General features: G+C 40.1%; 1 protein-coding gene across 2 annotated transcripts in view; it reads left to right on the top strand.

Moving 5' to 3' along the window:
* Positions 1–24,505, top strand: part of arhgef18b (rho/rac guanine nucleotide exchange factor (GEF) 18b) — a 52,841-nt gene extending 28,336 nt beyond the window's left edge. For both annotated transcript variants that reach the window (XM_014000601.1, XM_014000595.1), the window contains 22 exons: positions 2,581–2,648; positions 3,150–3,189; positions 4,596–4,797; positions 4,948–5,054; positions 5,382–5,522; positions 5,624–5,874; positions 7,258–7,383; positions 7,466–7,583; positions 7,665–7,919; positions 8,786–8,862; positions 9,004–9,182; positions 9,380–9,453; positions 9,713–9,898; positions 10,016–10,162; positions 10,384–10,499; positions 11,250–11,318; positions 11,444–11,491; positions 11,633–11,914; positions 12,008–12,157; positions 19,320–19,656; positions 20,247–20,378; positions 21,967–24,505. In XM_014000601.1, coding sequence (XP_013856055.1) covers positions 2,581–2,648; positions 3,150–3,189; positions 4,596–4,797; positions 4,948–5,054; positions 5,382–5,522; positions 5,624–5,874; positions 7,258–7,383; positions 7,466–7,583; positions 7,665–7,919; positions 8,786–8,862; positions 9,004–9,182; positions 9,380–9,453; positions 9,713–9,898; positions 10,016–10,162; positions 10,384–10,499; positions 11,250–11,318; positions 11,444–11,491; positions 11,633–11,914; positions 12,008–12,157; positions 19,320–19,656; positions 20,247–20,378; positions 21,967–22,190 — 3,329 coding nt within the window. In that variant the 3' untranslated portion in view covers positions 22,191–24,505. The remainder of the gene's footprint in view (positions 1–2,580; positions 2,649–3,149; positions 3,190–4,595; positions 4,798–4,947; positions 5,055–5,381; positions 5,523–5,623; positions 5,875–7,257; positions 7,384–7,465; positions 7,584–7,664; positions 7,920–8,785; positions 8,863–9,003; positions 9,183–9,379; positions 9,454–9,712; positions 9,899–10,015; positions 10,163–10,383; positions 10,500–11,249; positions 11,319–11,443; positions 11,492–11,632; positions 11,915–12,007; positions 12,158–19,319; positions 19,657–20,246; positions 20,379–21,966) is intronic.
* Positions 24,506–25,282: the final 777 nt, after the last annotated feature.

Below are 25,282 nucleotides of genomic sequence, written 5' to 3'. Positions count from 1 at the left end.
GTTGGACAGGTGTACCTAATAAAGTGGCCAGTGAGTGTATATTAGATAAGAAAATTGATTTTCTTTTCTGATAGGCTTCATATTGATGGCATGTTTTACACACATGATATGTCAAGGCTGTGAGAAAGATTTTTGTTTTTCACTATTAGTTGGATGTGTAATATGATTGGAAATTATCAGTTTTTTGTTTTGGCTTTTATTTACTGCGTCAATTTTTATATTTTAAGTTTAAAATAAGCATTCAACATCTTAGGCTATCTGATTTGCAGTCTGACTCTAAAAAAATGTTTTGTGTGAATTTTTTATTTGGCAGAATTATCTCTTCTCTTTGTATTCGTCAGCTCAGTTTAGCTTGACTTGTTTCTAAGTGGGACAAATCACTGCTGGAGAAGAAGTCCATTACAGTTTTCTGTTTTGTAACTACTATTTACCAGAGATTGTGAGAGTAATAAAAAGAGAGGTCAAAGATCAGTTTGGAAGAGACAGAGATTGTAAAAATTTTTTTTTAAAAATGAACAGACTAAATTAAAATAAATTACTAGCACTTTTGATATTAAAGACACATATTAGTTTATTACTTGTGGTCTTTTCTACTCAAAATATAAAAAGGTTTTTGTGCTTTTGCTTTTATTGATTAAAAATATACATATTTGTCATTTTCTCAGTTGTCCCAGCACACAGAAGTTCAGAGCTGGTTGTCTGTTTACATTGTTGCTCACAGGCCATTCTGTCTCTATCTTGCCACCTTTAATTGCCCTCTCAGGTCCAGCAAAGGTAATAATGTTGTAGATTAGAAATGAGAGCTCATAAACTTATTGTTTGATCTGSGGCGGCTGTGGCAGAGTGGATAGGGGAGTCGTCCTGTAACCAGTGAGTTCGATCCCCTCGTTCCATCTCTCTCAGACGTTGTGACACTTCACCTGCCTTGCCTGCTGGTGGTGGTCAGAGGGCCTGGTGAGCAGCCTCCCCTCTGTCAGTATACCCCAGGGTAGCTGTGGTTACGATGTAGCTTACCACCATCACTGTGTGAATGTGTTTATGACTGTAGTAGATAGCGATTTGGAGAAGAGTGCAATATAAATTTTAAAAAATTACCATATTATAAATTATTCCAAAACACTTGCAGGTACAAACTGCGTAAAAACTATTAATCTGGCTGATCAAACAAACCCCTGATCTCCTAAATGCTCACATTCGGCACAAGGCAAGTCCTGTGACCACTGTAATGATGCTATCACCACAATATTAAACTTTAATATTATGTTTGTCTAACATCATGGGTAAGGCTGCCACAATTAATCGATTAATCGACGACTAATCGAATAAATAATCAGTGATTAATCGATTATTAAAATAATTGTTTGTGGCAGCCCTAATCATGGGGCCTATTTTAACCTCCTAGGACTTGGCGCCACATATATGGACAAAAATGCATGCTATGCAAGAGTTTCATGTCTTAGAAGGTTAAAGTAATGAATTTTTTTTTTCAATACTGTTTTATAAAAGTGTTGTGACAAATTTGAAATGGCTTTGGTTGTGATCACTTATTGGTGTAGAAGAAAAATAAAAAGATCACTTAGTGATATTTAAACCGTAGCTTTTAACTTGCCAGCTTTATCACATTAAAGTGTGTATAAAAGCAAAGTGAGTTCGGCACTTTACTTAAGTGTTAACACACTTTTAAACAAAAGAGTTAGGCTTTTTCTGTTTTTTTAAACTGCCTACTTAAGGTTGGCCAAGGTTTGCTTTTCCCTTGTTACTAAGTAATGAGAGGTGTTACAGTAGAGCAGCTTTGTGTGAACTGTTGTTGACATGTGCTGGATTTAAATGATGCTTTGCGTGTTGATAACTTCATTTGTTTGAAGCCTTATCCCTCTGAAAAAGCTTCACTTGCTTACCTTCCTTTCTGCTCCTTTACCTATCCGGGACATATGAATAAAACTGGTTGGTTTCATGGTTTCATCAGAATTTTTGTCTTTTTATAGAAACTGATTTGAAAATGATAACAGCCATCTGTTCTCAGTATTTTGTTCCACGACAATGCTGTTTTGTTTTTCTGCTAATAAGCATAGATACAATCTACAACTAAACCGGACGGTTTGTGGTTTGTTTTCCATACAGGCAGTGTAGTGGACATCAGAGGAGACTTATTTCTAAGAAAAAAGAGGCGTTTCTGACCTGCCTTACAGTGGAATAGTGTATCGTGTAAACAAACAGAATGTGGTTTCTGGGCTGCAAGTGCTGCTGCATTTAACAAGAAGTGATTTTTTTTCAGCAAACAATAAAAGGAATTGAATAGAAACAGCCTTTATTGTCTCACATGGGAAATTCAGGTGATCAAAAATCATGACATTCTGATTAAAATATCCTCTAAACTGTTCTTTCTTTGTCTTGTTTAAACATTTACAGTACGTTAAACATTCAGTAGTTTAACCTAAATACTTAGTTTATATTGTCTCAGTTGGTATATTCATGCTGAAGGCCGAGTCTGTTTCCTGACGTGCTTTTTGTTTACTGTCTTCCATACGGCCCGGTATTTCTGTTGGGACACTGACTCCAAGTTCCTGTCCTGTTTTTCAGATTGTGCTGTGAACGTTCACAAGAGCTGCAAGTCTCTGCTGGGTGAGTGCACCAGCAGCAAGAATAAGGTAAACATTACACTCAAGCGTAGATAAGAGGACCAAGGCTAAAAGTTAAGTCACAATACTGTCGTCATGCCCTGATTTACAGGGTTAATTTTTATTTTATTTTATAGTCAGACTGCTCAGGATTTTGAAGCAGAAAAGGAAACTTATTAACATTGGTGTGAATATTTTTTGCCCCATATATAATATAATTATTATTACTGTCTTTTATGTGGATGATCTTCAGAGAATAAACAAGAAACAAGAAAGTGTAAATCCTGGAGAGCAGCTTTGTGTTTTTTATTTGCAGCTCAGCTAGAACACAACTAAAGATTAGATTTCAGCTTTTATTGTAAAAATCTGCCCGAGGTAGACCTTGGCCATCTTGTCTTGTCTTCTGCAGAAAGTACAATAACCGTGCGCTAATTTAAAAGTCCTTATCAAGTCGATGTCCCCAGCTGGCTTTGAAAAAAACATGAGAGCGGCCTTGAATCATCATCATCATCTTTATTTTTCTTCATGCAGAAAGATTGTCTTCCCAAGGCTGGCACATCTCCTAACGCCGGTGAGCAGAATAATATTTGTGTAGCTGAGCACAGTATCACTTTAACTGTAGGAGATCCATTGACTGACAAGGAGGTAGCTTTAGCTTATTTTGCTGTGCGTAGATAAGTTAGATTTTTGTGTGTGTGTGTGTGTGTGTGTGTGTGTGTGTGTGTGTGTGTGTGTGTGTGTGTGTGTGTGTGCGCGCGCACACTGAGTGGGGAGATTGGTCTCCAGCAGTCAGTAAAAAAAGGTGATGATTAGCTGCTGCTAAGAGTCAAGTCAAGCACTTGTGTGTGTCTTTTTATTTTTTGGTTAGAATTTATCTTGAGATATATTCATGTCTTTCCAAGCCAATAGACTTCATTAAATTCTACATAATTTCCCTTTTATTAGTTTTTTTCAATAATGCCTACTTTTTTGCATCAAAGTAATAAAAGACTTGTAATAAAAGTAATACAGACTTAACAGTTGTAAAGCCAAAGCACAAATAATGGTCTTTTGATCAGGTAATAGAGTCTGGCTTCTTGGTAAAATACTAATTAACTGGGCCAATTATATATAGTATCTAACACTAAATAAAGAATCATTACAATTATTGCATGTACTTTACTGTGTTTTATTATTCATTTTGATGAAATTAGAACATTGGTCTTATTGTGTAATGTAGCAGGTGCTGCTGCCTGCGACTGAGCCCACAGGAGACCTGAGTGTCCGCAGCAGCAGCTTCAGTTAATCTCCTGTAGCAGTTGTTATTCCCCTCAGAACAGCTGGAGTCCTGTCAGCCACACCTGATTTCTCCACATTTCCCGTCTCCAGCCAATCAGTGGCTTGAGCAGGGGGTCAGGAAGGATGGCGAACAGAGAGAGGAGATGATGATCTGCGAAGAATCAGAATTCGCTGGAAATATAAAAGGCGAGACACGTTTTCCAGAAGTTACTTTAAGACCCAGGACGTAAAGGTTCCGGTTCTGCTGTTACCTGCGCTGTAATCTCCATTGAGATTAGTGACTTTTCTTTTGGTTTGGGTTGTCAGACGGCTTCTTGTTAGTGTTTGGCATATTTGCGATGGACCTAGCGGTCGCTAAAAACGCTGGTAAAACCATAGACGCCTCCAAAGGTTGCTCCAGGACTGTTAAACCATCTTCGCGGTCTTTTCCCGCCTCATCGTGGCGTTTTTCCGGACATGTCGGCGTACGGGTCTTGATGCACCGCGACGTGGTCACCACCCAATTTTTCCGCTCCCTGCCTCGGTCTCGGCTGAAAAAATACTACAGTCGACTCGGAAAGGACTCGGACAAGTCGTCGGCTTCTCCAAATCTCTGGTCATCTTCTCCTTTCTCTGTGTCCCCTCCTCGTTTGTCCTTTCATTCCTCCTCCACTCCCCGTCGCCTCCTCCGTTCACCCGTGTCTCGTCTTTCTTTCCCAGCGCTGAAAGACCGGGACAGAGAGCGGGATCAGGCAGGCACGGCTGCATCTCAGGCCCTGGATGGCCACTGCCACGGCGCCCCAGGCATGACCCTTAGTTTGTGTGGCCCTAGCACTCCGTCAACTGGCCCCCAGACCACCAGCTCCACATTAGCCCCTGCCTGCAGCGTCGGTCACGGTCTTCGTCACAACAGCAGCTCAGTGTAAGTACCTCAGAATAAACAGCAGCTTTGTAGAGTTTATTTTAAATAAAGGTTATAAACAAAGCAACAACAAGGCTGCTCTGATAAATGCACGCCTTTGTTCCTGTTTGTGGGTTTGTGTGCCACCCTGGACCTGCTCTCTCCCCTCAGATCCCTCTCAGGGGAGATGGATGAAACAGACGCTGGCCGTTTCAAGCGCTGCAACGACGACTCCATTTCCCTCGCTCCTTCCATCGCCGAGTCCATCATCGTAGAAGGTAAGGTTCAGTCCAAATACTCTTATGTTGCTAATGCAGCTTTTACGAGCCTTCCTCAGACTTATGAGTCTTTAAGCCTCTGTCGGCTCGAGGGAGTTTTCAGAAAACCGGAGAGGAGAGTGTGTGTAGGAGCGGTTTGCTGAGCCAGGATTTCAGGCTTGTCTTATTAAACTGGAGTGTGTGGGAGAGAGGCAGGCTAAGTGGATACTTTAGTTTTTTTTTTTTACCTCTCTGCCACTCGTTTGTTTAAAGATGCACTCATAACCTGAGAGAATAAAGTGGTTTGTTGTATTTTCTTTAATCCCCAGCATTTCTGCTCCTCTCTAGATGCCAGCTATGGAGCGGTGCGGGCTGACCTCGAGTCAGACGCTCAGGACTTGGAGGCAGACTCGTGGAGTTCGGAGGTTGAGCCACAGTATCTGAAGAAGCACTCAAAGGAAACAGTGAAGAGGCAGGATGTGATTTACGGTAAGCAGAATTTCTCTTTTCTGAGAGATGTGATACAGAATTAACCCAACGATATGGAACCCAGTACAAAACGTGGAATCTGCTCCCTGTACGTTCTGCAGAGCTGATGCAGACGGAGATGCACCATGTGCGAACACTGAAGATAATGCTGCACGTGTACGTCCGAGAGCTGAAGGAGAAYCTGCAGATGGACTCGAGCCGACTGGACTGCCTGTTCCCCCGACTGGAGAACCTCCTGGACCTTCACACACAGTTCCTGTCTCGCCTCAAAGAGAGGCGGCGAGAAAGCCTTGTCCCCCACAGCAACAAGAACTACACCATGAACAGAGTGGCAGACATCCTGATCACACAGGTAGGGAGGAGCCATAACATTAAGACCACTGCACTGGATAAAAAAAGGCCACTCCAAAAATTAGTAAAAAATAAATAATTATATAGTTTGAAATAAGCAATAAAGTTTGCCTCTGGAACAAGTGAAGACTAACTTGACAGGATATCTAGAACTTTCCAAAATTGTATAGAAGACAAAACAAGTAGGGATGCAYGATATATATCGGTATTGATATCGGTATCGGTCTGATATGTAAAACTGGGCCGATATTAACATCTGATATTGATTTCCCACTTTTTATCTTTGTGTTTCTGTTTTGGGAGGGGAGATGGTTGGTTGAGCAGCATCTGTTTGATCRTGWTAGTGATATTGATGCTGCGCAGCCAGGAATAACTGACGCAGAGAGCCATGTCAGAGGTCTGGTCATTTTTATTTACAGTATCAAAAAAAGGCCCAAGTGTGTTTGTGCGTATTTGTATAATATAATTTGTGTGTTTGTGTAATATTGGTAAATATCAGTTATCGGCCATAACAGCAATAATTATATCGGATCTCGATATCGGCTGAAATTTTCATATCGGTGCATCCCAAAAAACAAATTAAGCTATTCTTGCAATTAAAGACATTTATGTTTAGTATCCAGTGCAACAGCCAATACTGCTATGCTGCCTTTTACAATTGCTTAGTCAGGTAACTCTTTGACATAATTTAAATAAAAAATAAAATAAAATAAAACACCCACAATAAGCAGATTTGTCTTAATTCAAGTTAATTATTTTCTTAAAACAAGATTTTTTAAAAAAAAATCCTCACAGCAGTTCTTATAAAATCTCAAAAACAGCTTGTTTCTTTTAAGAAAAAACTCAAAACGAGATGTTTTCAAGACAATTTCACTTTTCAAGGTTTTCAAAATGCATAGTTTCATATGTGTTTATCTCACTTGCATTAAGTGTGATGAGAGGTTTTGACTAAAAATTAACATGCTTGATAAGATTTTGTTTTTGCAGTGTGACTGATGAAGTGAATGATATAAATTTAGCACAAAAAATAAAGAAATGTGTGTTTGTATATTATTTCTTTGTTGTAACAATGCTTCTTGTCAGTAAACCTTACACTGTTAGAAAGTCTGTTAATTTCCATTTGAAATGGGGCCACATTTGTAAGGAACATGCATTTGTGGGATGAGCAGTAGAGCAGAGTTGGTTGGTTGAGCAGTCTGCCAACAGCTTATTTTGTTGTTGCGACTGACACGTTGTGATCTTCTGGTAYCCCCAGGCGCTGCCTGTCATGTGCCCGCTGTAAGATTTATTGCAGAGAAACATTTTTACAACAATATAATCTACCAAACACACATTTATTACTTCTTGTGCTCCATCCATCCCACAAGCTTCTGTCCTTTTCTAGTTCTCAGGTGAAATAGGAGAGAAGATGAAGGAATGTTATGGAGATTTCTGCGGTCACCACACTGAAGCTGTCAGCTACTACAAAGATCAGCTGCAAAACAACAGAAGGTTTCAAAACCTCATAAAAGTAAGACACGTGAGCACATTTTAAAAGGTTTGTTTTTATTTTCTATAGATGTTAAATCATCTCTTTTTGTTATTTATTTTAGAAAGTCAACAACCTGTCCATTGTGCGAAGGTTAGGAGTGACAGAGTGTATTCTGTTGGTGACTCAGCGGATCACAAAGTACCCGGTCCTGGTGGAGCGCATTCTGCACAACACTGAAGGTAACGCTCTTCAGAAACGTCCTAATACAACAAAATGAWCCCAGTATTCAGAACCAGATTGACTCTCTTTCTGGTCTCTAGTGGAAACAGAGGAGTATAAGGATCTGACCCGGGCACTGGGACTGATTAAAGACACCATCGTACAGGTGGACGCACTGGTTAACCTGCACGAGAAGAACTCCAGACTTCGAGACATACGCAACAAACTGGAGCCAAAGGCTTCTGGGAAATTTAAAGATGGCCGAGTGTTTCGCAGGGAGGACCTGACGCAGGTTAGGAGACGGCTGCTTCACGAGGGCACGGTCAGCTGGAAGGCTGCGTCTGGCAGACTCAAAGGTACGGAGCTGCAGCCTATTTACCTCAAAGCCCCTCTTTCTCACCTCCAAACCTGGCTGAGCGCCCCAGCCCTCACTACTTCCCACCACTCCCAGATACGTTCCACCATTTACTCTTTATCATAATAGTGCTGAGCATAGATTAAATTTTTTTATTATTATAAATCTCATTAATATGCTCAAAATTTAATAATGATTCAAAGATGTGCAGGACATTTTTCAGGTACTGTTTTATATAAAAATGGTTCAATGCATTTTCAAACCAGGACAATTTAGTGTTGCAGTTCTTACAGATAACTTTACTTCTGAGTTCTTTACAGCCCGCTGTCAGGAACACTTAAATTTAAAATGCCCAAAGTCGGGTGACTTCATGTTTCTGTCCATGCTGCTCATTTTCTGAAAGGTCAGTGTGAGCAGCTGGCTTCGCCAGGCAACAGTTCAACAACAAAACCTCTCATTGGTTGAGACACAATGATGGTGATCTACAGCCAATAGAAAATGATTTAAAATAATTATCACCATTAAAGAACTGCTGCATTACCGCAGTAATAACACATTAACATCACTACAAAATAATAAGAGTAAAGGGAATACACTTTTTTGGAAAAGGAAACAACTGAGTTATACAAAGTTTTAATTATTCAAATGACTTGTTTTGGTGATTTTTTTTTAAATAAAAACAAAGTGATATTTTTACAAACTCTCCTTATGCTCTCTGGTGCCCCCTGGTGAGGAACCACTGGTATACAGCATGATAGATTATTTTTTATAATAATACGTAGTCACATTTTGTTTCAGTGTAATGCATCAGGTATTTTGTAAAATAGCTGACTGTATTTCTGAGATTACTTTTGATTATCCCTCCAGATATTCTTGCTGTTTTGCTGTCGGATGTGTTGCTCTTAATGCAAGAGAAGGATCAAAGATACGTGTTCGTTACAGTTGTGAGTGATTTTTCCTGGTTTCTATATCCTTATAAACCTGCATTGTTGTTTTTCTCCTTGTCATTATTAGATATATTGATGAAACATTCTGACTTTAGTTTTTCATGCGTCGAACAAACCTCCTTGTTTTATTTCACTCAGGATAACAAGCCATCAGTTATCTCTCTCCAAAAGCTGATCGTCAGGGAAGTGGCTCACGAGGAGAAAGCCATGTTTCTTATCTGTGCTTCTTCCAACGAGCCAGAGATGTATGAGATCCACACCAACTCTAAAGAGGAGCGCAACACTTGGATGACGCACATACGACAGGCTGTTGAGAGGTAACTTATTATTCTAAAGCTTTTAGAGGAAACTCTTCTTTGTTACCCAAACACATCCAGCATCCTTCAACTGGTTTTATTGTGGAGAGGATCTACAAAATAAATTGCACTTTTCACACAAAACCAACAAAAAGGTATGTACTGTATGACTCAGTCAGCCTTCTTTTGTGTTTTCACCTCTTCACTGGCTCCGTTAGCTGTCCTCACTCTGAAGAGAGGCTGTTCAGCGAGGAAGAAGAGGCTCGAGCTGTCAGGCTCAAAGAATTCCGAGGTACCATCAAATCACAGAAATACTGAGTATAAAGAGAAAACATGGTCCACCACCAGGGGCTGCTGTTGTCTCTGAATACTTCAAAGTTGACTAATTTTTTGAGAATCAAGGCAGTTGTAGAATTGCTTTGCTCCACTGCTAATAAAAGACTTAAAGTAAGTTTTCTGCCTAGTTCTGCAGAAGTATTTTATTTTATTTTATTTTTTACTAAATTTGAAATGATCACTTTCTGATACGTGGCTCTTGTTTTGTGTTGCAGAGCGGCTGAGTCAGAAAGATGCGGTGATTGCTCAGGCTCTTACCGAGAAGCTGCAGCTGTTTGCAGACATGGCAGAGTCCGTGTCAGGTCTGGAGGACACGGCCTCTCGCTCCAGACTGCTGCTTCGAGGAGACACCTCAGACCTCCAGCAGGGGGAGACCCTGCTCAAAGGAGCCATCACAGAGGGTAGGATGATGCTGCACAACCATGTGCATCTGCATATGGCTCTTCATTTCATTCCATTTTATTTTTATTTATTTATTGCAGCTCTTCTTTGCTGTTTAATCTTTTTTTTAATCTTAGTTGAGAACCTGCAGAACCTTCTGCAGTCTGGAGTGAGGGAGGAAGCTGAACCCCCTCGGATGGAAGAAGGTGGTGGTTCTGGGGTTCTTCCCAGACGAGCAGACACCTTTGGGGGCTATGACAGCAGCCCCACCATCTTCATTAAGAGTGAGTCCAGCGTACTAAGTACTTCATGGAAGTATTTTTTCTTAAATTTTTTTTAATCCAGTGCATTTATTGGTTACATTTTCTAGCAAACCAAATAAAAGTTTAACACACAGTAGCTATATGTGTGGAGGTTTTAATGAATGCTTTATTCCAGTGAAGTAATTCTGTTTGTTCGTTCCTTTTTGTTTGTATTTCTTTGCACATATTTGTGTGTCTGCCAGATGGCAGTGTGAAGAAGAGCTTTCCTGGCGAGGCCAGAAGCCGAGACCGAAGCCAAAGAGCCAGCTCGGACCCTCAGCTCAAAAACCTCTGTGGCAGCCAGACTCTGGAGCAGACGGTAGGAGCTCTGCAGACACAAACACTGTCTACCTGCGACTGAGTCAGTGTTTGTGTTTTTGTTTTGTTTTTTTCCTGTAACTAGTCAGAAACAGATGAAGTCATCTGTAAAGTTTCCACATGGTCATATTTTACAGGAATGCTGTTTACGCAGATTTCTAGATTTGTTTGGAAACAGATAAAAAGCTAGATAAACGTTGTACTCAGAAGATTCAGGTTAATTCCAGTGAATCCTTGTCCTTCACAATAATCATAGACTAAACATATAAAATACAGTGTGCAGCACATCTGAGAGGCTGTGCTGTGGAATGGGCCGTTTAGATTTTGTGCATTATCTTTTTGCTGTTCAGATATTGAATTTAATACATACTTTTGCTCAGCTCTCCTGTCTTTTTTATCCTGGTTTGAGTGAATGAATCGATCAAGACTAAAATTCACTTTTTGCCACAACAAAATAAAAGCTTTTGTTACTTTGTTTTATTGTGATGTGTTGTATGTTGGCTGCTGAGACAGAACAGAACTGAAACCAAAACTTGAAAAAGGAGCAAAATGCTGAAATGAAAAACACTGAGAAGTAGAAATTTAAACCATAAAACAAGGAAAAAAACATGTTTGAGACGACTTTCTGAAATTTCAACACATTTGGATGTCACCTGGAGGTTTTAATGTACCTTTTTTAAGATTAGACATTTATTCTGCCATCACTGAATAATAATCACATTTTGTTTGATGGTCTGTTTCTGTGGCTCAGGTTGATGAGACCTGCCTCTCTCCTCCTAGATGGAACCGCATTTGGTCCAACTCGTTTCCTGAAGCTGAGGTAATTTTTATTTTATTTTATTTCATCACCATTATTTTTGATCTTTTGCAGGAATTCGGTCAGTTGTATTATTTTGATTATAGTGCTTATATTCCTAGTTTAATAATCTTTTTTTGGTGTTYTAGTTCTTTGACAAAGTTTTGATGCTCTCCCAGAGGCTTTATAGTTTGCAGGTAATGAAGTCACTTTTATTTTCCTTTATAATCCTTAACTTTTCAGAATCAGAAAGCCTTTATTTGTCATTGTACAGAGCACAAGGACATTTTGAATCTTATATTGTTGACATGTCCATAACTGTGTCTCTCGCTCGTCAGGCCATCATATCCCAGCAGGACAGTCAGATCGAGCTGCAGCGGGCCTCGCTCACAGAGCGGGTGTCRTTGCCGGGCCGCCACAGAGGAAGTGTGCTTCTGGAGCAGGAGAAACAGCGGACTCTGGCTCTGCAGAGAGAGGAGCTGGCCACCTTGCATAAGCTGCAGTCCCAGCACAGACAGGMGCAGCAGCGCTGGGAGAAGGAGCGTGAGCGGCACCRCCAGCAAGTGGAGGCTACAGAGGCCAGGCTTCAGCAGAGAGAGGAGGAGTGCAGGAGGCTCGAGGTGCKCAAGTCATTAAACTACTCCTGCAAATATTTTGCACTCTTTTGCTTTACAACATGTAAAATGATTTTTTTTTTTTTTTTTTGAGTACAGGAGCAGCTGGCAAAGGAGAGAGAAGAGCTGGACATGCAGAGAGAGACGTATCAGCAGGACTTGGAGAGACTGAGAGAGTCCACCAGAGCTGTGGAAAAAGAAAAGGAACGCCTGGAAAACCTGAAGAAGTTTAAGAGGAAGACAATTGAGGTCAGCTGTTAACTGTGGAAACATATTAAGACAAACCTCAGTTAAACACAATGCTGTATTGGCTGATAGATGAAAGATAAAGTGGAACAATGTTGGAGCGTATTTAAACTAGCAGGATGTGATCAATACGTCGTTTGCTCCATTCAAAAAGTACAGTTCTACACCTGAGTCGGCAGGAAGTGACAAAATCAAATGTGAACAGACAAAACAAGCAGAGCAGACAATAATTTAGTTGTCCTGATTGCATAACAGCTTCAGAAAGGATCTACACATGCTAACACGTGTAGCATCCAGATTTACTTTCATTAACACTTCAGAGCCGTGGACTGTTCACACTGGAGTCTGATGGAGATCACAGTGAAGTTAAAATGTGTTTTACTCACTATGGATTTGTGAGTAACCGCCATCTTGAATTCTGAACTCTCCCACTTTCCAACAGGGAATTCCCACTTCCCAGTACAACTGTGCTGCAGAAAAAGTAGCCGACAAAGATGCAGCAAAATGGAAATTTTGCACAGTGAATTTTACCTTTCATCCCTGTGCACCTAGTGGTCATTCTGCTGGTAAAATAATCAACATGCATTATGGGAGATGTAGTTTATGGTCAATGCTGGCTTCAAAGCAGCTTATTTTAAGACATTAATACATCTTTGTAGCTCTTGCGTGCCACACAAACTGCTATGATGGGCCACATATGGCCCGGTGGCCTTAAGTTTGACACGTGTTCCAGGTGCTCTTTCTTGCATCTGTCTCTATCCTTGCGGCACAATGCGGGCCATTGTTTSTGAATTTCATGGGAGAGAAGTTTTAAGATCTGCTGGCTGTAATTTCATGCCTGGTGTTAACATGTCTGTCAAAGAGTTACAGTAAAGTTGCCCAATAGGAGCTTTGTGTGTTTTCAGAAGGATGTGTCACCCAGTCGTTGCTTGGCTCGTCTCTCTGTCACAACCTGAGGAAATATCGCACAATTGTTACTTTCATGCAGACTTTGTCTTTGTCTCAAGCTAATAAAATCAGGACTGATAAGATCAGAACATCAACAGGAACAGTTCTGATTCACATGACTTTGTCTCCAGGAACCTGAATAAAACACGTAATGATATGTTTACGCTAAATAATGATCCCACAAATAAGTAGAAGGCGTGAGTCATTGTCTCGGGTTTGTGATGACCACTGAGTTGTTTCAGTGCAGCTGATTCATGCTTGTTTCCCATAATATCATCCTCTGCAATAAGCATGTGTTTCATCTTACATAATACACTCAGTAACTGAAGGGGACAGTTACCTCAAAAATGAAGTAAACTTACAAATAACCATTTTAATACTTAGTTGACAACTTATCTGCTGTTTGTTTTTGTTATCCTAAAAGTCATTCAAAACTGGTCAGTCAGTTCACTGGGAACTTGGTCACAAAAGCTCAGAATTCAGGGACTTAAATGGAAAATTGACCTATTTTATCACAATTATGAGTCGCCGGCTCGTCTCAAACCCAGTCAAATKCTTTTCCACATGCATGGGTTGCAGCTCTGTGCTAAAGGGACTTTCTTGGCTGCGGTTTAGGAGGATTTGGAAGTGGTTTGCATCAAACAACATCAGACTGTCTTTTCATTAACAGTCTGTTCCAGGCTCTGAGCCAACCTGATATCAGTTGACATTTAATCATCACCGCCCAAAATTAAGACTCATCAACAAACCTGGAGACCTATAATTAGACCTTGTAAAAAGAGAAAAAAAAGAAGATGGTGTGTGTTTCTAAATATCTGTGCAAGCTGGAACTTGTCTGGATTTCAGAGGAACTTTTCTTTCATCTTTTATCTCTCCTGATCATGTTCGGCTTCATGGATTTTTTTTTTTCTTTTCTTGATTGCGACCCAGAATAGAGACATGTGTCAAGTTGTATAATAGTCTTGTGGATTAAGCTCATAAATTATAGCCAAAATTAAATTGACAGGTAGATGTTTGAATGTCACTAAAAGTCACTTAAAAACTAATAAACCTGAAAGGAAGAAATTAGACTCTGTCCCACCAAGTTGCCAGTTTTTAAGAAGTCAGGAAAACTTCTTTATTTTTTACTTTACCCTGAGGTCATAAATTGGTACAATTGGTAAATATGAGAAGACATTTTGCATTGAGACACACTGATGAAGCCTTTGTTCAGCTAATAATAATAATAATAGTAAAAATAATAATAATAATAATGAATTTAATTTGTAACACACTTTTCATTAGCAAAAATCTCATTGATTGTTGGTAGTATAAAAAATATTGTGCCACACAACCTCAGATCAAATGTAACTGCAAAAAAACTAGACATTAGAAACTTTAACATGGTTAGATAGCAAATAAGAGTGTAAATTTCAGGAAATGACAACCTAACATACCCTGTGGAGAGATTTTAAGCCACAATGAGAGTTTTTATTCTTTTTTTTTACAAATCAGGTCGATCTACAGCCATTATAAGCAGTGTTTCAAAGACATACGCTACATATACATGTAATTATGTGCATTTATAAAACATTTCATTTTTTTTCAAATCAAAATTGCTCCTAAACAAAAAAAATTGCCACTTTGAATGTTTTAGATTACAATTGGGGGATTGTTTGATTTAATTTGAGGAAAGGTCATGTGATCCACAAGCTCAATTTGGTAGGAAAGATCAAATGTTTAATAGACCCAAAGATGCTCAAATCCAAAAAGTAAAGGCAGTTTCGGAATCCTTATCAAATTACTTTTCCCATGATACCAAGTTTGTGAAAGTTGACTCAGTAGTTTCTGAGATAACTTGGGTTTAAAATGGGCAGATGCCCCCAATTTTGCAGAAAATCCTAAATTTTGGTGGGCCATATCTCTGGAACCAGTGGTCCGATACTGGGCTGAGATCACAATAAACAAATATACCAATTTTCATCAAAATCTGAGACGGTCAGGTTAAAACCATTGGTTGATTTGTTATAGAATGACCCTATTAGCTGATGTCATCATCCGTGCATTTTTATATGACGGTGTTCTTTAAATATAAGAATTTGGGCAAAAACAATCTAGGAAATTAAAGATGTTCCACATCAGTTGTTTCAACAGGTTAATTGCTGTAACCTGAGCCTGCTGGCTTATTGACTTTTCCTGGTGTGTTCCCCTGACACACTAATGTATTGATTTTCTGCAGGCCTGACCACACAAACACACAGGTTTTTATTTCTATCCTCCTCTGGACAGTTCATTGACTTCCATTTATTTGTATTAGTTTCTATAGCCTAACTCTGACCGCTTACCTTAAACCTAAACCTCCCAGCACATACATAACCTAACCTACATGCAATTCACACTTTGGTCCTAAACCTAAACATCCAAAAATGAGGTTCCTCCACATCAGGACWGGTCTCTGGTCCCCGTAAGGACAACTGGTCTTGACGAGGTAGGTGTTTTTACCATACAAGTGTATACACGCAAACACACACACACAGATGACYCACCTCTGTCCTGGTTAGTCTTTTAGTTTTCAGCTTTGTTCAACTAAAACAAAGAAAAATTCGTATTTATTTAATCATTTGAATAATTAATGTTTTTAACCCACTAATGCTTCTAATCTTAATCTTAATGTAATTGTGTTTTCTAGAGAATAATGTGTGCAGATTAAAGATGAKATTTTTTGGGGAAAAAAATGTAAGGATTCGTGAGTTTGTTTAATATCGTCTTATTTTTATTAGATAAATAATTGCTCAAACATACATAACACAGAGCAGATAGCAGTGTTTGCTCAGAGTAATCCTCTAATTTATAAACCGTGTGATTACTTAGGCTCAGCTTGATTTAGTATTAGATGTGTTTATCTTGACTTGTTGGCTAATCTTAATTCAGCTCAGATCCGAGCTGCAGATGACCCATAAAAGTTAGATTTATTACACTTCATGCTGTTCAGGTGAGATATTAACCTGGAATGTGGTTCCAGGTTTGAGTCCATCTCATCCCTCACAGAGTGAAGGATTCTGGGTATTTAACAAACAGAAGAGTCTGTGTGCAGTAGTGTGTAGGCCTCAGGGATGATCTGCAAAGTGGAAGGAGAACTAACCAATCTGTAGTTGCCTCTAAGTGGTGTCCATTTTCTCCAAAGCAACTTATTGTTCAGTGTTGGTAAAGATAAACACACAGAAAGATCCAGGCTGTTTTTAGGATGCGGGGACCTGGCTGTGTAATTAGCTACCCCAAACCTGTTATTTCCCTCTGGAAGGCAGCGAGTGCTAATTGTTTGTGTTGTCACTCAGATCTCTTTGTAGCTTCTGCCGCTTCGGTGACTGGATACCATTATTTTTTTCTTTTACGTCACTAAAACTGATCAAGTTGTCCCAGGAACAATTGAACCCCTGTGTGAAGATGACTGAGTGCTGAAAGATGAGAAGTGATGCAGAGGAAGGAGATCTGGAGCCTCAGTCTGACTGAAGGCATCACGTTGTGCTTTGTGGTCACAGCTGGAGGAAACACTGTTAGAACGTCATCAGTCATGATGAATGTGGGCCTCGTGACAGAAAAATCTATTCTATTGACACACAACCTGCAGTTGGTTGGGACTATTTTATCACTGTATTTTGGAAGTGACTTATTTTTAATAATTGTAAATAGTACCAAAAAATTCAGGTGGCCTCTCTGTTCTTATCTCATATATTAAAAGCAAAGATGTGCATAAAAGATGTCCACAACACAGAGGAGAAAAAAGTGAGTGTTAGTGCTGTGTTCAAGACCAGAGAGCTTAGATTGTTGGTTTTACGGTTGGAGATTTTGAGGCRGTTGTGGCAGAGTGGTTGGGTTGCCGGTTCTGTCCCCTGTTCCTTTCATCTCAGTTGTGTTCTTGGGCAAGACCCTTCACCCGCCTTGCCTGATGCCCTGCCTCTGTCAGTCTGCCCCAGGCCAGCTGTGGCTACAGTGTAGCTTACCACTATCGGTGTGTGAATGACTGTAGTGTAAAGTAGGGCTGGGCGATATGAGGGAAATCTTATATCCCGATATTTTTTGGCTAAATCACAATACACGATGTATATCACAATACCTCCAAAATCAATGTAAAAATTATTTAAAATTTATCCAAAAAATTTGAATACTGAATCTGAACAAATATAAATGTTTTCTTTTAACAAAAAGAAAAAAAATAGGTCCTCTGGATGGGTTCTTCTTTAGTGAAACGTTTCGTCTCTCCTCCAAGAGACTTCTTCAGTCTGATGAGTTTCAGGTGAACTCAGCCTTATAAGCACTGCCTCCACATGGACAAAAAAGTTAGTCACATGGAAAGGAGGGCGACTAAATGCAGCTAATCAAGCCTATTGTTAGGCAATGGCCCTCTTTGGCACGTGACTAACCAGTTTGTCATGTTATAAGGCTGAGTTCACCTGAAACTCATCAGACTGAAGAAGTCTCTTGGAGGAGAGATGAAACATTTCACTAAAGAAGAACCCATCCAGAGGACCTACTTATTTTTTCTTTTTGATTTTTTTCTACCTGGATTACTGAGATGCATCAGAACGTTTTATTTTAACAATCATTTGCGCACATAAGATTTTTACAAATGGAATTATTGCCACTGTAAGCCATTTACATAGCAGCAAAAAAGTACACCAAGCAAAAGGGAAAAATTAACCATCCATCCATTTTCTGTACACGCTTCTTCCTTTTCAGGGTTGCGTGGGTCACTGGTGCCCATATCCAGCAGTCACAGTGCGAGGGGCGGGGTACACCCTGGACAGGTCACAAGTCCATCACAGGGCCACACATAGAGACAAACGAGACAAACAACCATTCACTCTCACCTAGGGACAATTTAGACTTGTGCTTTTAACATAATTGTAAAATTAAAAAAAAAATGTGATGGCTTAAAAATACAAAAACAAAAGTATCAACAGTGACAACAAAATTGACTGACCCAGAACGGCATGTTTTACAATTTACCGCATTTTGATCGACGTCCTCTTTATGAAATCCAAACCACTGCCAGATTATTACTCCAGTGCTGTTTCTCTTTGGAACTAGTTTATTTGAGTTTTCTTCAGTTTTATTCCCATTCACATGCTCCTGAATCTCCCACTGCGGCCATGTTTTCCCTACGCACACATGCTCCTCTCTCTGTGTCCAAAGGGGAGGGGGCTAGTGATGCATTCAAGTGTGTCGGAAAAGAAAAACTTGCAAGGATGCAGCGTGTTTGCATGATAATTATACTCGATGGTTACGATAAAGCCATTTTAGCAATCGTACATTGAAACGCTCATGATACATCGAGTATATTCGATACATCACCCACCCCTAATGTGAAGTGCTTTGGAGTCTGTAGCGCTACACCATTTACCATTTTARCCAACTGCGCTCAGACGTTGAGTTTTAATTTTTGTTTCACGATGTTATTGTTGGTGCGATGATGAGGTCGAGCATCCGTTTCGCTGCGGACCGCCTCTTCAGTTGCAGTCGATTTGTTTTAAGAACAAAAAACCTTTATGTGCAAAACAAAGAATTCAGACCAAAACTATAAATCCCACAGCTGAATGATTTCAATGTGAAAAGGGATTAAAAGCTTGATACGTCTCTTTTAAACTGAACAGCATTTCTGTTCACATTGTAGGAGGTCTTTTGTATTTTTTGTAACCCGACATGTTRGGATTACTAAAACAAACAGCAGATTCTCTGTTGATGAATCCTCCTGGCTGACTCGATTTTTCGACGATTCTTTGATTCATGCCAGTGTTCTTGCAAACAATGCAGTTTCTGTCTTTTATCTCCTGATGTCATGAGAGCTGTGTTTGTTGCCCTGCTTGTCCGACTAACCTGTCTTTTGTTGGACGCACCTTTATGTGCACACGGTGGTTTGATGTTTCTTGTTCTGTGGGTCCTTATCAAAGTGCACGCTGAGCAGGAAAATGCTCCTTTTTTAGGTTCATAAATACTCTGCCTCTGAACAGATTGTGTTTGTTTTCAAGTTGAAAGATGTCTGTGCAAGCTAGTTATGATTAAAAAATAAATTCAAACAGGATGTTCTGCGACTCTGACTCCAAACCGAGTCAGACCACAGAAACAAATAATTAGAGGACAGAGTTAGGAGGCTGTTCTTTGAACTAAAATACAACATTAGACGTCTTACAAGATACAAAATCACATCAGCAAACAATATTCAGTCTTTTCTCTCCTTAAGGTGGCTCCTCTRTCTGGGAGTTTAAATGGAGATCTCCTCTCCGGCTCCACCGGCGTGTCCGACTCGTCTCTGTCCCATAAGCCCTTGGCTCGGACCAGCCTGTCCGTCGCTCCGGCCGACTACCCCGAGCGCCCCGAGGTGACTCCGCGGCGCGACGCGAGCGCCTCCGCTCTTCCGCTGAAGACCGAAGTGCCGCTGCATCTCTTCAGCACCACCAACCAGCAGCACAAAGCCGTGGGGGTGCAGCAGCAGATCCCCACCAAACTGGCAGCGATCAACAGCGGCAAAGGGAAAGGCGGGAAGGGCGGCAAGGCCTCGCATCGCACCGACAGCACGGGTAAGAGCAGACTTCAGAGGGAAGCCACGCAAATCAAAATTCACAATAAAAAACTGTTAGAAAGTGAAACGAGAGCAACTGAAGGAATTACAAAGAAACTCTGATTCCGTTGCAGAAGTTTTGCTAACAATGCAGCTGTCAAACTGTCAGCCTCTGGGGGAAATAGATGTTTATCTCAGGAGCCAACAAGTTTCGAGTTGCTCTTTGAAACGATACCAAATATGCGACAAAGTATGTGAGGAGATGCCTCCGTGCTTGCCCGTGCTTGTTCYGGGTCACACTCAGACTGAAATCTTATTTTCCTTTTGCTGTTTTTTTTATTTGTTTTCTGAGGAGAAACTGATGCCAAGATTAGGAGATTTAAAACTACAAGTGATGTTAAAAACAAAGACTTTGTTCCTGTTTCTGCTGATTTATTTGCATTCTSTGAAAGATTTCCCAGCTCTTCGCCTGAGCAGATTACTCTTATTATCTGTCTAAATTAGTTTAAACCTGCTGATTTATCAGATAGTGTCCTGCTGTGGTGCTTCAGTGTGATCTAATATTCCAATTAAATCCCTCTCTGCCTCTTTTTGTGTGTCTCCTCTCAGCCTCAGTGGACATGAAGCAGATGCTGCCTTTGAAACTCTCCTCCAAAGAGGACAACACCCTGAAGGCCAAGCGCTCCATCAGCCCCCACCAGCAGCCCCCACCTCAGTGCCTGTCCCTGCATCACCACATAGGTATCTTTTTTTTTTACGTTTGTCCAGATGTAATCAGAAACACCTGCCTGCTTTGTTTTTCTAATATTAGCCCTCACAATAACGCAATTTTGCTTGATGATTAATTGTCTCAATTATTTTTTGCAATAAACAGTAATATTGAGACCATTTTTAAGTTAAAATACCGATATGCCAGAGTTCACTCGTCCCTACACTGAGGAGTAGAAAAGAGGCGAAGAAAACAAGCAGGCAAATGAAAACGATCAACCTCATTTTAGTTTTATTGTGTGATAAAATTTATCACAACAGACCCAGAGATGGGTACTCGTTACTCAGACTTGGACTTGAGTTGCACTTAAGTCTCTACTATTAGAGACTTAGACTTGACTTGGACCCTAAAGAGTCGAGTCTTTTCACTGCCCGGCTCACGATTCTCACTCCCTCAATACACATCCACGCTCCAATCCTTTGAGAACAAACACATAAAGTTTTAAGAGCAAAGACATTTACTCCTGCTCTCAAATTGAAAACGCTCTTGATTAAAGTCAGAATAATTCTTCCATACACTCCGCTCCCCCTCACCTGAGAATGGGAGGGGCCAGCGCAGTCCAATGTTATGACGTGTACCCTTTGTGATAAACGGCTTCAGCATGCAGGTGCATTGCAGTAGGCAGCTCCGCTGACATTTATTATAAGCTTTGCTTATAGAGACTTTATTCAACACCATGACAAGAGACTGGCAAAATGCAAAGTGTGTGGAGTCCAAATCCAAATTTTATTTTATTTTATTTTATTTTTTGTGATGACTTGTGCAGCCCTTTTACTTTAAGGATTCTGGTTCACCATCTTCACTAACATGTTTTTATGCATTTAAAATATTTTTCAGGTATATTATTGTAAAATCAGCAGCAGACTTGTTGAATTTGTTCTTTGTCAATGAAAAGATATAATTACAGTATCTTTTTGTAAGACTACAAGTGCAAAATACAGTTAACAATACTAAATGCTTGATTGTTGTTATTTCTGTATTTTAAAAACAGTATTATGTTTTGATAGTATTATTAAAGCATAATACTATGTTTTAATATTTTATTAAATATATAGTATTATAGAATATAATCTAGTATAGTTAGAATACCTTTGATCAAACTGCCAGTTAAGTGATACACGCAACGAGACTTGGACTTGTGGTCAAGAGACTTGAGACTTGACTTGGATTTTTGGTCAGCTTGGACTTGCAAAAAACGACTTCTGCAGCAGGCCAAGTTCCCACGGACACAAACACGGCGTTGCATTCTTCACCTGGGCAAAGCTGACCCCGCCCTCTGACATTCCTCTGCGGAGCTTCACGCCGGCCTCGCCCTGTGTAAACACCTATCAGTTTCACACGCTTCTCTTTGATTAATGGCCGGCTCGGCTGCTGACACTGCCGTTTTAATCCCATTTCTTTTAACAGTCACCTCCGACACAAAAACMATTGGTGAGAGTTTGTGTGACTGATTGCAGTTTGGATAAATAATCCAGCTGTTCTGAGCAGCAGAGACTCTCTAATGCTCCGTTTGTCGTTTCTTTTSTTCCCTAATGACTTTTCTTTTCTGTTTTCCCACAGATCAGCTGAGTCCTCCAGACAGCGCCGGACCCGACCCTCCGCTCACCAGCTCCTCCCACCCGTCTCACTCACAGAAACCCCCCATACCGACCCCACATCCCACCCTGTCCCTGCCCACCGAGCCGCTCCAGTTCCAGCCCCACGGGCCGAACATTCACAGCAAACCCCCTCTGTACCCCATCCCTACAGAAGACCTGAATAAGGAGGATGTTATATTTTTTTAAGACCAAGCTCCGGCCTCTGATCCCAGATCAGCCACAAGCCTTGATTTTAAAAAAGGAGCAGCTTTTCACAGTTTAACTCTCSGCACAAAGCTGCAGCGGTTTATCAGAGCTGCAGTGGCTCAAACAGAGAATAATGTTTTTTTACTTCATATTTGCATCTAAATCGCCTATAATGTTTTATTTAATTTTTAGTTTTATATCTAAGCTTTTAATTCTAGGGTGGAACCTGGGGTCAAAAGGTGTCCTGTAGAATGTTCCTTTTTTTAATTATTATTTTTTTTATAGAAACAAAGTTTTATTAATCCAAAGACAGGAGAGGTGACGTGTGTGACTAAAAGCAGCATTGTGGATTATTTTTCTTTTTTTAAATGAAGAGGATGAGTGCTGGTTTTCTCTGTGCACTTCTGCTGGACCTGACCTGGTGGAACAGAAATGATTCAGCTCCAATGGTTTTATTTTGCACAGTGTAAAATGCTCCACTCCCAACTAATGAAGGAACTTTTCTGTGGGAAAATGTTGTAAAAATGTGATTGTACAGCTGTTGATATCGTGAAGCTTAATTTCTGTTTGTTTATTGGTCCTGATTGAGCTTATTGACGAAAAGCTAAAATAATATTGCTGCTCGTTTGTGGAAGGTCACTGTAATATTTTATTTTCACTTATAGAAGAATTTTGGCAGGTTTTTCCTAATAGACAAAGAAAAACAAACACAAAAATTGCCCTGTAAAAACAAAGAGTAAAAAATTCTGGTTTTACCCTGCATTTATATCCCTCAGCTTTTTAAATGGTGTAGCTGAAACGTTTCATGTTTTATTGTAGAAATCAGCAACTTCTGGTACTTTTAAACTAAAATGGACTCAACCTGCTGTTAAACAGGCCCATATCTGACCTGACGAAGGTCAAATCTGTAACTTTTAACAGTGACGTTTGATGCAGAGTTGACGAATCTCATAGTTTTGTCGTTTGAATTTTAACAATTTTCGGTCAAAATCRTTGTGGACATCTCAAAATCACAGCAGCTGTATTTTTTTTAACAAAAATAATAATAATTAAAATAAATAAATAAATTGGTCCTAAATCAAACAGGCAGTGGTGGGCACAGCTGACCAAAAATGAGCATTACTAAGCACTAATCTGCTAATCAAGAATGTGACCTAACGAAACTGTTAAACAGTTTTTTAAATTAGTTGAAGCTAAYGCTAACTGCTAAGACAACATTCATACATATTCATCTCCTTCCAGTTGTCTGGTGGGACTGACGCCAACGCCAATMCAAGTTATTACCAGTTGTTACCCTGTCTAAGGTGATACATCCATTTGAACCCTTTCAGAATAAAAGCTTTTCTTTGATCAAATTTCTAGTTTTATAAATTCCGTTTGAAGTTGGTCAAACAACAAATAGCAATTACATTCTCTACCAAATTTTATATGTAGTCAGTTGTATTTGTTATTTTAAATATTGTTTACTATTTTATTTTTTAACACTCTTAGTTTGAAATTTAGCATCTAAAGATGCTACTCAAACATCCTGACATGTCCAGCACTGCTTGTGAGAGGGAATAGTTTTTATTTAATTCTGGAAAAGTGACAAAAATCTCAGTTTTACACTTACTTAAAATTAGCGGAACCTAATCGTTCATAACCGGTTTCCAAAGTGAGATAATCTGCTAAATGAGAAGCTAGTTCCTCTGTTAGCGGATTAGCAGAACTGTGCCCACCACTGCAAACAGGTAAACAATAATTTGTACTTGTAACTTTGCTTTTACGCTTATCGGCCCAGTCAGCAGAAGGAAATTAGTGCCTGAAGAGGAATAACAGTAAAAACATCTGCACTGAGTGAAGAAAGCAGAGTTGCAGTTTGTTAATGTGACTGACAGGATGTAGTTTTTAAAAGTTCGTTTCACTGGAACTTCTACCACTGATCTGTCAGTTAGCGGGATATTAAATCAGCAAACTGAAGGTACTTTTCTGCTGCCTGGATGCTACGTTTAACTGAGGTCCTATCAGCCAGCTGGATGTTAAAACTCAAAAAGGTAGCTGACCGCTTGTCCTGCAGCGAGAATAACTGAAAGATTAAATCAGTTTCTGTCATTTCTGTTGTACATATCTCTGTTGCATTAGTCTCCCTCATCCTACACACTCTGGTAAAAACAAAGACTTGATATGAAGATGTGAAACAAAGAATCAATCAGATGTTTGTCATGTGTAACATGCATGTGTTGTAAGTAGATTACAGTGAGCCATGAACCATAATGGTTTGTTGCTGTAAAATCTGTCTGAAACTGAAGGTGGATATTTAAAATCTCCTAACATGTGTTTAAGTTGTTGCACTGAAGTCCAGGCGCAGYGTCTGCCGGCTCGCCGCTCCCGTGTTTCACAAAAGATTGTGCGGCGGTTCCAACATAACTGTCTGCTTTGTTTCGGTGGTTTGAAACCAAAGACACGCTCGGCTTTCTTGGCRCGGAGGATAAACGGACACGGTGGTGTGGTCATCCACCAGGCGTTTCATCCTGCAGGGAGTGTCCAGAACAACCGGACTGATTGTAGTCCAGCTCACATCCTGCGTCAGATCTGGCTTTTTTGAAGTTTGTTWGTAAACCAGATGGGTGTGAACGTTCACTCAGGCCCATGATAAGAAACACACACCTATAGTGTGACGATCCAGACAGCTGTAGATTAGTGTTGATGGGCGTTTGTTTTTGTGGCCTGAGAGACTCAAACAGCTGATGTTTTGTTTTAATTTCATGCCAACAGATGTTAGTTTGTCCTGCAGTGGAGGCGTTGGGGTGTTTTGTCCCGGGTCGAATCGTTTCAGAGGAGCTGATACAACAGGAAAACTTGTACGAGCACTTTAGTTCTGCTCCAGACATTTCTCAAACCTCAGCAGGTGTGAGGCTGCGTGTGGTTTTGTATTTTCTACCTCGTGGGGACATTTGTCAGACACTGCCTTTTGGGGACCAAAGCCTGGTCCCCACAGGTACAGATGGTGTTTTTGGATTTGGGGTTAAGTTTAGGACTTGTCGCTCAAGTGCCACTTGTGCATTATGTTGGCCCTCCAAGGTCCAGCTGTAATTATCTTTGACGWTTCCTGT

Source organism: Austrofundulus limnaeus, unplaced genomic scaffold (assembly GCF_001266775.1).
Source record: "Austrofundulus limnaeus strain Quisiro unplaced genomic scaffold, Austrofundulus_limnaeus-1.0 Scaffold8, whole genome shotgun sequence".
NCBI lineage: Eukaryota > Metazoa > Chordata > Actinopteri > Cyprinodontiformes > Rivulidae > Austrofundulus > Austrofundulus limnaeus.
This window is presented reverse-complemented; position numbering and strand designations above follow the sequence as displayed.